The following is a 12,066-nucleotide window of genomic DNA, read 5'->3' on the forward strand; positions in this document are numbered from 1 at the left end:
TTCTGAAACTCTTTAGCAGCCAATAATTTTCTTTATGATTGAGTGGTTGTGAACTAAAAGATTGCTACTCCTCTCGATGCCATTTTGTTGGGAGTTTTTAATAATTTTCAGTTGGACAGGAAAAACTGACAAAGTAATAACATTGACAGTGATTGGCTCCCAGATGGCAGCCCTACTGATTTACTTTGTTTTTAAGTTTTGGTACCTAAGTGACTGACCTTGGCTGATACTTGCATGCTGTTTTCTTGCATGTTCATGATGGCTTCAGAAATCTTGACATCAATAGGATCCATTACCGATTCAATGTTGAATGGCCCCTCTAGTCTCTCTGCCACCAAGAGCATGGCATCTGTCAAAACACAAAACAACAAGCTCTTAAGGAAAAGGAATATTACCTCCCACTTGAGTGAGTATGTAAAGTTTACACAGCAGCCCTTTGAGATAGAAAGGCAGGAAAAGAATTCTTCTTATTATTTTACAGGTAGGAAACCCAGAGAGAGTTGCCTGAGGTCAAATAGCTAGTAAGAAACATAATAAGGACTTGAACTCTGGTCCACTATCTCTAAAGACGTATTTTCTTCCACTATGCCAAACTGGCATATCTTTTAGCTGCCACTCAACAATGTCAAAACAGCTGACTGAAAAAATAAGGAAATCTTTTCATTCATTCACACTCTCACTAGGTACCTAATCACTGGAACTATATCCATATGCCATTATTACCAATTGTTCCACCTAGTAACTAGTATTAGTAGTATACTTGGTAAATAAATTTCTTGCCCTACTCTCTGGGTGTCCCTATAGTTTATTTCAGTGCCTCTGGCGATGGAGCCCCACTTTGTTCTCATAAGACTTTTCAGGGACTTTTGTGCTGTCCCCAAATTACCACCCTCTTTTTGGATCCCTACCAGTATATGCTGATACATTTACCAGATCTCCAGAAAAAAATGCTGTTAAGTTTAATCTTTATTATTAACATTTTCTCCATCACTTTCTCATCTAGAAATCAACAAAACAATAAACCAAGGTCTGATTTTTAGCATTTGCTGATTTCTGAAGTGTAAACCCTCAAACTGGATGTTTAACCATTGACTTAGCCAAGAGGGTTGGAGCTGGCTCCAGATGTGGGATTTGCTGAAAGACCTTCGTGTTGTTGACTGTTTGCCTGAACTTCTGCCAGGATCTGCTCATTATATCATCTGAAATTTTATGTCCTCTGCCTTTGCTAGGGGACTAACTTCATGCTTGTCTCTGGACTTCCCTAAGGGCAAATGCCTTAATGTCTGCCTATTGCACCTAATGCTGTACTCCCCTTGTGTCCGCATTCCTACTCTGCCATGATGAAACCTTCCTAAGCACCAATTCTGCCAAGGTATGTCTGAATACCTTTCGGATCCTGGTCTAATCCATCTGGTGACAAACTACACTAGTGATAGGGAAGACATGAGGAGGTACTGATGTAGGGAGGAGAGCACTTGACCAAGTCAGAGGACTTGGCTGGCTGTATAACTGTGGATAAACCTCTGGGCCTCAGGCTCTTCATTTTTCTCTTTATTTGTAAAACTGAAGAGTTGGGCTGGATCTCCAAAGTTCCTTATATATCTACTATTCAATGCCTCTTGAAAATTAATGAAAGCAAAAGCACTGCACTGAGTTGAGGGTATAAGTACTAAACCTAGACAGTTCCTGCTCTCTAACAGTTTATATCTTAATAGGATATTAAAACATGTAGCATTGGTGGCCAGGGATGGGTATATTCTTTTGGGTAATCACAGGGATGCTAAGTGGAGCCAAAGGGCAGTTGATTGACATATCCTTTCCAATAGCAATTTATTTGATTAAAAGTCAGGGAGAGGGTGGGGAGAGTGAGAAGTAGTGAGAAGTAGACTTACAAGCAGACAAGAGATAATCCTTACAAATAGTGGGGGGTGAGGGTATGGTTGTGGCAATCAGCACATCTATTGCTGAAAACCAGTCCATGTTCCATCTTCACCATGGGCAATAGGTTGCTAACCCCTTCACTAGACTCTCAATATGTGGACATCAAAGATCTAGGCCTATTAAAATGCTAATAGTCTCTCACACACACTGTAAAACACTGTCACAAGAAGTAGTTCATAGGATTATGAAGACATCTAATTTGGTTTTCATCACATGTGGTGTTTTGACATGTACAAGCAAGGCACATTATTAAACAACCTTCCACAGCAGTTGAGAGGCACAGAATAGTTTGACATGAAGCAATCTGAGATAAGTGGCTTCTTTGAAAAGGCATAGCACAGGGTAGTCTGTGAGAAAGACAGTCATAGACTACCTCCAACAGTCCTCAAATTAAACATCCATTTTAAAAAATCATATCCACTTCCCAAGCCTCATCTCAAATGTGGCACCCTCCTTAAAGTCTTTACTAATTTATCTAGTAAAAAATGCTTTGTTTCTTCTAAACTTACCCAAACACTATCATTTAGTATTTTATATTTAGAGGCAGCTAAGTAGCTAAGTGGATACAGCACAAGGTCTAGAATCAGGAAAACCTGTTTAAATCTGGCCTTAGACATTTATTAACGGCAGACCCTGGGCAAGTCACTTAACCTCTGTTTGCCTTGGAGGCACTGAGCTAGGTGGCTCAGTGGATAGAGTGCTAAACCTGAACTCAGGAAGACCTGAGTTCAAATCCAACCTAAGTTACTTAATAGCTATGCAAACTAGACAGATCACTTAATCTCTGTTTGCCTTAATTCATAGGAGAAGGAAATGGCAAACCATTCTAATATCTTGACAAGAAAATCCCACAGACCTACCTATCCACAGGGTCACAAAGAGTTGGACACAACTGAACAAGACATTCTGTAGTTATGTAACTTCTTTACCCCTTCTGCCAGATTTTAAGCTTGGTGGCATCATAAGCCATGTCTTAATTTGCATCAATCAATCAATCAGTTTTTATTAAATGCTTACACGGTGCTAAGCATTGGAAATACAAAAAGAGGTAAAAAAATAACACCTGTCCTCAGATACTATTTTTTTGCCTCTTTTTGCTTCTCCATCATCTCTTCTAGGATTGACACTGTCCTTCAAGGACAGTAAGAATTTAACAAATGGTTGCTGAATGAATGAAAATGAATGAATGAATTACAAGCAGTTCAGGACTTTGAAAACCACATTAGCTTTTCTAAATCCTGGCCGAAGGCTACAGCACATTCACGTTAAAAATGAATCATACCTTTAAGACTATGACTCTCTTTGCTACTCTTAATATAAGTGGTATCATGGACAAATTTCCACTCTATACATTTATAGTATTCTATCTTATAAAGGAAAAAAACCATAAATGAACATTGTGCAGCAAAAGATAAAGATTTGTGTCTTCTACAAAAGGATATTATAATTAAAATAGCTATTTTCCTTGAACTTAATGATCTTATTTCCCTGCAGCACTGACAGGGGATAAACAGTGGATTTTGCCATAACCTATAGATCTTAAAGACATTTTCTTCTCTAAGCATTTCAAATGCTGCTAAACATGGCCGAAAAGCTGTATTGTTTCTACTGGGATTTACACAATCTATTTTGTGTAATTATCACAACAATCCCCTCTTACCGTAGGCCTTTCTAGCAGGCTTTTTGATTAAAGGGAAATAATGACAAGTGAACAGAAGGCTCTGAACTACAGTCTCCTGCTAAGAGAATCATTTCCAGAAACTTCCAGAGAAACAAATTTGAATTACAGAGTGGTCACAATAAATAAAACATTTAAGACAATAAATAGGAAATGACTAATGATATCCAAGGCACATCTGCTATATACATATGCATATAGTAGGTGCTTCATGAATGTGTGTTTAGTGAGCGAATATGAGTACAGACACTTAGGGAACATCGTTGTAGATATAGGATGTACTTAGAAACTAAAAGCATATAATAATTTGATACACATGCCAATGGAAGACAGGTTATTTTATACTACGTATTTTAAATGCCTTTTAACCTGGATCACATGAACTCAAGCAAGGCCATAATGTTGTATTCTAGGCTCCACAATATATATTTCAGGAAGAGCCTTCTTGTTCTTTGTTGAATCAAAAGTCAAACATTCTCTAATGAAGGAAGTGGCTTTCTTTTTGGATCTGGAACATACCATATTTTTAAGTTCTCACCCTTTAGTATGGGGGCTATCTGTGTAATTTACATACCTTTAACAAGAGCCCCAGGTGAACTAGGAGAAGCTTCTCTTCTGGTTCCCTAGTATGTCTGTTCTAACCTTACCTGTTCCATTCACCCCCAACCTCCCCACCCCACTCCCATCCATAGGGTTTCCATCTTCATTTCTCAAGTTCCCCAATCTCTTATAACTTTCCATCTGATCAAGACCTATTCCCAGACACCTCATTTACACTAAGGTTTAAATAACTGATGAGGCAAATGGGTGGCATGGTGGATAGAGTTCTAGGCCTGAAGTCAGGAGGACTCTCGTCAAATCTGGCTTCAGACACTTACCAGCTGTGTGACCCTGGGCAGTTCATTCAACCCTTATCTGTAAAATGAGCTAGAGAAGGAAATGGCAAACCCTTCCAGCATCTTTGCCAAGAAAACCGCAAATGGGGTGATAAAGAGTTGGACACAACTGACATGATTGAGCAAAATAAATAATTGATAATCAGTTCATTTATTCAGCATATATTCATTAAGGAGCTACAGCTCATCAAATACTAAGGCACTATAAGAGCTTAAATGTTACTATTTCCCAGAAAATTGCTCATTTTTACTATATGTAAATCCTGTACTTCCTTTTGGTTAATAGTCAGCGCTAGCCATCAACTGAATTTTCTAGGTACACGTTAAACAATTTTTTAAATAGTCAATTCATATGCTTTTTGGTTATTTTAAGACAGTAAAAATTTGAACCATACTATGTTTATCTGAGATTTTTTTTTTTGTTAATTGGATAATATATTGCTGTTAAATTACATGAATGAGGGAAGTAACTCATTTGATCTCACAATAACCCTGGGAGATAGCTTCTATTATCATCCCTATTTTACAGATGAGAAAAGTGAGGCAGGCAGAAGTTATGTGACTTGCCCAGGGTCATATAAACAGTAGTGTCTGAAGCTGGATTTGAACTCAGGTCCTCCTGTCAATCCTCCAACTCATTATAGTTACAAAATATTTAGTCATGAATTTCCCTGCCCTTCACATTGCTTCAATTTCTAGAACTCTAGTCAGTTGCTCAGTCACCAGTGGACCATACATTTTAGGAAAGAAAATGTTTGTTTCATTTTTAAACTGAATAACTTTAAGAGAAAGTATGGTACAGTAAAAAGAATTCTGACTTTAAAGTCAAAGGATCTGAGGTTTAAATCTCCATTATTCTACATACTCTTAATAAAGTATTGGGTAAACTCCTTAATGTCTCTGGACTTCAGTTCCTTATCTGTAAAATAAGAGGGTAGGACCTGGTGGTCCTAGGATGTCTTTTGGCTCTAAATCTATGGTGCTCTGAGTTAGGAAATTATGATAAAACACGACAGGATAAAGTAGTGGTCAAGAAAAAAGAAAATGTTGACTGAAGAGTTCACCCAGAAAGAATTCAGGCTTTTAAACTGATAGCTAAATTTACATATTATTAAAATACATTGCCCCCTCTCTTGGGATGCCCCCAGGAAAATTACTATATCTTTTTCTAGGACATATGTATGAATGTGTATATACTTAGATTGGTAGAGAGAAGTAATTCAGAATTTTCTTGAAATATTTGACCTTATGAAAGCCTGTGGCATTTTGGCACATGAAAGTAGATGTTAATATGCCACCACTTGATAGGAACTGAGTTGAAAGCTACCTTTCTACAGGGAATCTCTGAATCCTTATCCTCTCATACAATGTAAGTATGAAGTCTGACTCCGTGTGATCATATCTACATTATAACTTTCCCTTTTGAGAAAAGGGAAGTTAATACCAAAATAATTTCTTGCAATGCTACCTACTAGCCAGGCAAGATAATGATTTCCATCAGGGTTTTTCAGAGACTTCAAAAGATAAGCCCATTTTATTCTTAATGAGAAGTTAATCATGGAGCTAGAGGGTGGAAAGAACCTTGAAAATTAAAATCCATTTAATTCAATAAATATTCAGAGTGTTTACTATGAGCCAAGTACTGGATGGTACTGTGAAGGATATACAAGAGCTATGTAAGTCAGAGTCCCTGCTCTCAATACTGCATAGTTGGGGGGAAGGGGTGCAGGGAGACAGACAGGATGAGACAAGCTGAAGCAATCAGATAACAATATAACTTTTATTGGTTTATGGGTCTATCAATATGATTTCACCTGAGTAAGGACCTACAGCTATGGAGACTGTCGCAATCATTTATAATTTAGGGTCCTAGAGAATTGCCTGGGGAATAGATATTAAGTAATTTACCCATGTTCATAGAACTAATGTATGTCAGAAGAATTTGAACTCAGATCTTTCTGTCTCCATGGCTGACCCTTTATCTACTATACCCTGCTGTTGTATAAAATATTAGATTATTTTAACAAGTTCTCCTATATGCATATCTATATTTATTCCCTTGAAGCAAATTGTAGCAAAGAAAAAAATCACACAATGCTTAATAATATTCATGTTAAAAATATATAACTTTCCTTTAAAAATGAGCACCCCAGATACTGGTCACTTATTCTGAATTTTCCCCTATAACCAACTTTTTAAATAATAATAACAAATGTTATCTGAATTTCCTACTTCCACCAGTATGTCAATATGCCAGAGCCCCTGATATGGTCTTTTCTTCAGAAGCAACCTTACTCACCTATTATCTCTGGTAACACAACCACATTGATTTAATAAATATATTTCCTTTATTGAGAAACATACAAAGGAGAACCTAGAGAACTCATTTTTAAAAGCACAAAATAAACAAAATTATTCATAAAACTCTAGCATTTCAAGATACATTTTAAAAATATAAATGATCTAAGACAAAAATAATAATAGCTAATGATGATGATGATGATGATGATGGTGATGATGTTATGGTGCTTTAAGGTTTGTAAGCACTTTACAAATATCATCTCATCTTATCCTCACAACAGCCTTGGGAGGTAGGGTAGAACTATTATTATTTTCATTTCACAGATGAGAAAACTGAGGCACAGGTTTAGTGATTAATTAGCTCGGCGTTACACAGCCAGTAAGTGTCTGAGGTTGTATTTGAACTCAGGTCTTCCTGACTCCAGATCTAGTACTCTACTACCTGTTTTATTTTTTACAGTGGGTATTTATCTCAATTTAATGGTGACTATCTATAGAGTATCTATTATGTTACGATGATTTGTCCTCACAAACCTTGTACTATTATGGAAGACATAATATGTATACAGAAATAACTAAGGCAAGACAGAATATGAAGGTGGAATGATAGTTTCAAAATGCTAGGACTGGTCTGAAAGTGTGCCTAGAAAGATGGGCAGAAATTGGACATGTATGATGCTATAAAGATACAGAGTTGTATCTAAGATATGGCACTTGGGGATTTTCCTCAGGTTCTAAAATGTGTGCTTCCTGCACTTGGTGATTTCTAGCCTGGCACCATGTGGCCAGCTGAACTGTATGCCCCTGTAGAGGTTGAGAGAGAGAGAGAGACAGACAGACAGACAGACAGACAGACAGACACAAAGACACAGAGAGAGATAGAGAGAAGAGAGACAGCCAGAAAGACAGACAAAGACAGAGGCAGAGATAGAAAGAGAGAGACACAGAGGAGAGACAGAGGGAGAAAGACAAAGACAGAGACAGAGAAAGAGACAGAGAGAGACAGAGAAGAGAAAGACAGAGAGGAGAGACAGAGAGAAAGACAGAGAAAGAGAGACAGAGATAGAGAAAGAGACAGAAACACAGACAGAGAAAGAAATAGAGGGGAGGGACAGGTGCCAGGAAAGGATGCATAGGTGCAACTCACTCTAAGGCACAAGGAAGGTGTTGAGCTGCATTAGTATAGAGAGTTTCCTCCCCTCCACCAATGAAATCACAGATCCAATGTCCCTATACTACAGCTAGAGGTGGGAAGAGGGAGGAGGGTATTTATAGAGTGGCAGCACAGCATGAGAATTATGAGAGAGCTGTTTGGTGACCCTGAGTCTGGCTAGATGAGATGAACTCAACCATGAGGAGAACAGATTAGAGAACAGGAGTGGGAGTACCCAAAAGTAGATACTGGAGCACAGCAACAAAGGAAGAAGATATCCAGAGGGGTAATTAATAGAATAAGACTTTTCTCATAGCTTGGTTGAGAAGGAAAGTAAAGATATAGGACAGAAACTTGATGAGACGGTAGGGTCCAGAGAAAGATCTATTTAAGTATGAAGGACGTCTGGTTGTGTCTGAAGGCATTAGGGAAGGAAACATTAGACATATAGAGACTGAAAATACTAAGATATTTTTATAATGGATAGAATCATGGTATGTGTTTCTTCACACACTGATGTGCTCTTGGGAAATTGCACATGAAATGAATTTTTAAAAATTGAATTCTATTTTAATTGAACTGGAAGGATTGTTACTTAAATGGGTTCCATAGAATATGTTTTTCTTAAATTGTAGAATCTCTTTGAGAAACAAACAATTACCTTATTTTTTTTTTGGCAAATCTGCTTTTTAATATCTTGAATCTTCTAACAGTTATCTTTTTGTAATGATCTAATACAATTATATACAATTATATTTTCATGCTTGCGCCACTTAGCCTCTCCAGATTTATCACCTAGCAGGAATGGTAACAGTAAAATACAATTACGTATTCATAAAACATGTTTGTGATGAAGTGAGATCTTAAGTTCAGTGAAGTTTTGAGCCTTCATGGAGAATGAGCATGATAATGGTTAGAGCTGTTTATTTTTCAACTGTTCCCCTATTTGAGTGCTGAGCCATCAGCTGGATTCATCTCTCTTCCCTATGGTCAAAGAACCTTAGAACCATAAAATCTCAGAGTTGGAAAGAATCACAAAGGTCATCTGTTCTAACCTCTTCTATCTGAACCATAAACTTTCTCTGCGACATCTCTGACAAGGGGTTATCCAGCCTCCTCTTAAATGCATCCAGTGACTAGGAACACTCTCTCTAATGAGGCATCCCATTCCTTTTTTGAATAGCTGTATGTGCTAAGAAGTGTTTCCTCATACGGAGCTGAAATCAGCCTCCTTATAACATGTTCTCTTTAGTCCTAATCCTACCCTCTGGAGCCAACTAGAATGAGACCAGTTCCTGTTTCACATGACAAGCTTTAAATACTTGAAGACAGTGATTATCTTTCTCTTAAGTGTTCTTTTCTCCACTTAGGACAACAGTTTCTAGTCCTCTATATCATCCTACCACTGCCAACCTAGTCTTTCAAAACATCACTCTGATTATGTCATTCTCTGTAAGATCAAGTTCAACTTCTACAGTCTATTATTTTTAAGAATTTCCACAAGCTGGTCCCTTCAACCTTTTAAATCTCTCTGTTCTAGTTAATCTGGTCTATTTGCTCTCTCATGAAGATGCTTCTTTGTTTAAAGGAGGGTTTATTTCTTTAATCTGCAAATTAACAGGTTATATATAAGGAAACACAAACTACAGTAATACTGGATGATATATATGTGTGTGTATGTGCATCGGTATACATATATGTGTGTGTATACTTACATGTTTACATGCATATACACATACATACACACACATATATATGTATACATAAATATATATACACAATACACATACACACTTAAGTATGTGTGATGAACAAAGGACAAAACGCGGAACCAGGAATAATTGAATACCCTCTAAGAAACTAGGTTACAGTTATACAAGGGGATTGCCTTTGGTTGCCACACACAGAAACTGAAGTTAACCACATTGGCTTGTGAAGAAGCCAGAACTGAGCAGTCAACTGACACATGATGTGACCAGTGCAGATCACAAGGGTCATGGAGATAGGACCTCTTCCTTCCTTTCTCCAGGTCCACCCTGACACAGAGTATAAGCAGCATTATTACTCCTATTTGAGTGTTCTTCTTGGTTTAGGACATGGAATCCTACGTTCTGAAGTCCCAAGGAGAAAGAACCTTTCTGGATAAAATGAGGGAGCTGAATCCTAGAGCAGAGTGTGTTTTGTCTGAGTCCTAGAAATAGTGAGATATTGAAATCCACTGGATTGTAGTGAATCTAGTAGAAAAGGTAGAGTCTCTTTCTGTCTCCCCCTTCTAGGCTTTGGTTCATACCATTATCCTTACCCTTTCCTCTCCTACCTACCTTATCTACCTCTTACCTATCCTTTGAAGATCAACTCAATCCCAATTTAATCCAATTCAGCAAAAAATCTACCACTGTTCTAGGCTCTATAAGCAATAAGAATATCAGTAACAAATGGTCCCTGTTATCAAGATGTTTACATTATAACCTTGGTAACACAGCATACACACACACACACAAGTAAAGGTCTACCATAACGAATCAACAAATTTAATCACGACTTAATATGTGCCAGGAACTCTGCAAGGTTCTGGGGATCCAAATATGAAAATAAGATGGTCACTGCCCTCTTTTATGAATCTTTATCAATCATAGTATATACCATAGTTATCACACCCCTATTTGAACTCTTAGCATTTATTATGTAAACTGATCATTTCTCAATTATTCTTGTATCGCCTAATGACACCCACCCCCCTATACTGTTGTTTACCTCACATACGTGTAGGGGAGAGGCATCCCAACTGAGAACATTCTAGATAGGGGCATGGACTCTCATACTTTCCCTACTTTCTCCTTCCACTACCGCCTCTAGAGTATTTAGACATGCTCTCTGCCAGACCTAGGCAAACTAAGTAGAAATTTATGTATGTTGAGATACTTCTTGGGTTGAACATCCATCAACTGGTTGTCAAACTAGAAAAAAAAACTGATGGCATAGAGTGCCACATAAGATAGAAGAAAAGGTAGTTTTCAGCTGGTGGGCCTCTTGACTCCTCCACTTTAGGCAGAAGGATGTAATTCCACCGGGGATGAAGATGCCAACCTAACTCTACCTTAGCTTATTACTAGCAGAGGCCGTGCTCTTCACCTAGATCATTGATTTAGCTAGTTAGACTTTCACCAAGCCCTAGACACCTTTGCTTCTCTTGAGCGTTTTCTTCCTTTAGCATTGACCTTGCAATGATCAAAAGGTCCTGGAAGACCTGCAAGTTATGTCCAGAAATAGCAGCAGCTATTGAGAGGTTGCAGGTACAATAGCAGTGGGAGAGAGAGTCACTGTCAGAGAGAAATTGAGGCCACCAGAAAGACGATCCCACTTGGTGTTTGATCAGTGTGTTTAGTGGAGGTGAAATATAAAACAGCTAATGTGCAGCCTGACAAAGAAGCTCTGTCCCAAAGTGGCTTGAATATTAAATGTCTCCCCACTACTCATACTTGTACAGCTAAAGGTGCATTACTGGATTCTGTTCTAATCATTCTTTATGTTCTTTTTAATTGCTTAGTAATCCTTTTTTCTGTGTGGAGATAAGTAGCTTGTTACCTGATTCATGTTTCTGTATTGAGTACCTTTTCATTTCCCCTCTTGCTGAGGAAAATCCTAGATTTCAAGCCCATACATTTATGTAATTAGCAACTCTATAAGTAGCAACTTTCTTTGGAATCCAAAGTAGGAAATGGAATGAAGTACTAGGGAAAGTCTAATTCCCTCTTATAGAAAGCAGGTCATCTGAGGGCAACGAATCTAGGGCAAGCCATAATGGCAAGTAAAAGACAAAACTGGTTCAGGTCACCAGCCTGTAGCCTCAGACAAGTGGTACTGATGCAGGTGTGTATTAGACTGCTATTTAAACTGCTGTGTGTTTCTTTTGTGTCTCCAAAACTCCTTGGTAGTAGCATCTGCTCTGAGAAATGGCTACCAGCACATCTAGGTCTATATAGCTCCACTTTATGTAGTACATCTTTCACAAAAATCCTGTGAGTAGGAGGTGTAAGCTTTAATGTCTCCTGTTAATGGATGAAGAAATTGCAGCTAAAATCAGTTAAACTGATGAC

General features: G+C 37.9%; 1 protein-coding gene across 2 annotated transcripts in view; it reads right to left on the bottom strand.

Moving 5' to 3' along the window:
• Positions 1 to 12,066, bottom strand: part of GPC6 (glypican 6) — a 1,287,247-nt gene that overhangs the window by 140,439 nt on the left and 1,134,742 nt on the right. For both annotated transcript variants that reach the window (XM_072622120.1, XM_072622121.1), the window contains exon 5: positions 219 to 349. In XM_072622120.1, the coding sequence (XP_072478221.1) occupies positions 219 to 349 (131 nt within the window). The remainder of the gene's footprint in view (positions 1 to 218; positions 350 to 12,066) is intronic.

Source organism: Notamacropus eugenii, chromosome 6, assembly GCF_028372415.1.
Source record: "Notamacropus eugenii isolate mMacEug1 chromosome 6, mMacEug1.pri_v2, whole genome shotgun sequence".
NCBI classification, from domain to species: domain Eukaryota; kingdom Metazoa; phylum Chordata; class Mammalia; order Diprotodontia; family Macropodidae; genus Notamacropus; species Notamacropus eugenii.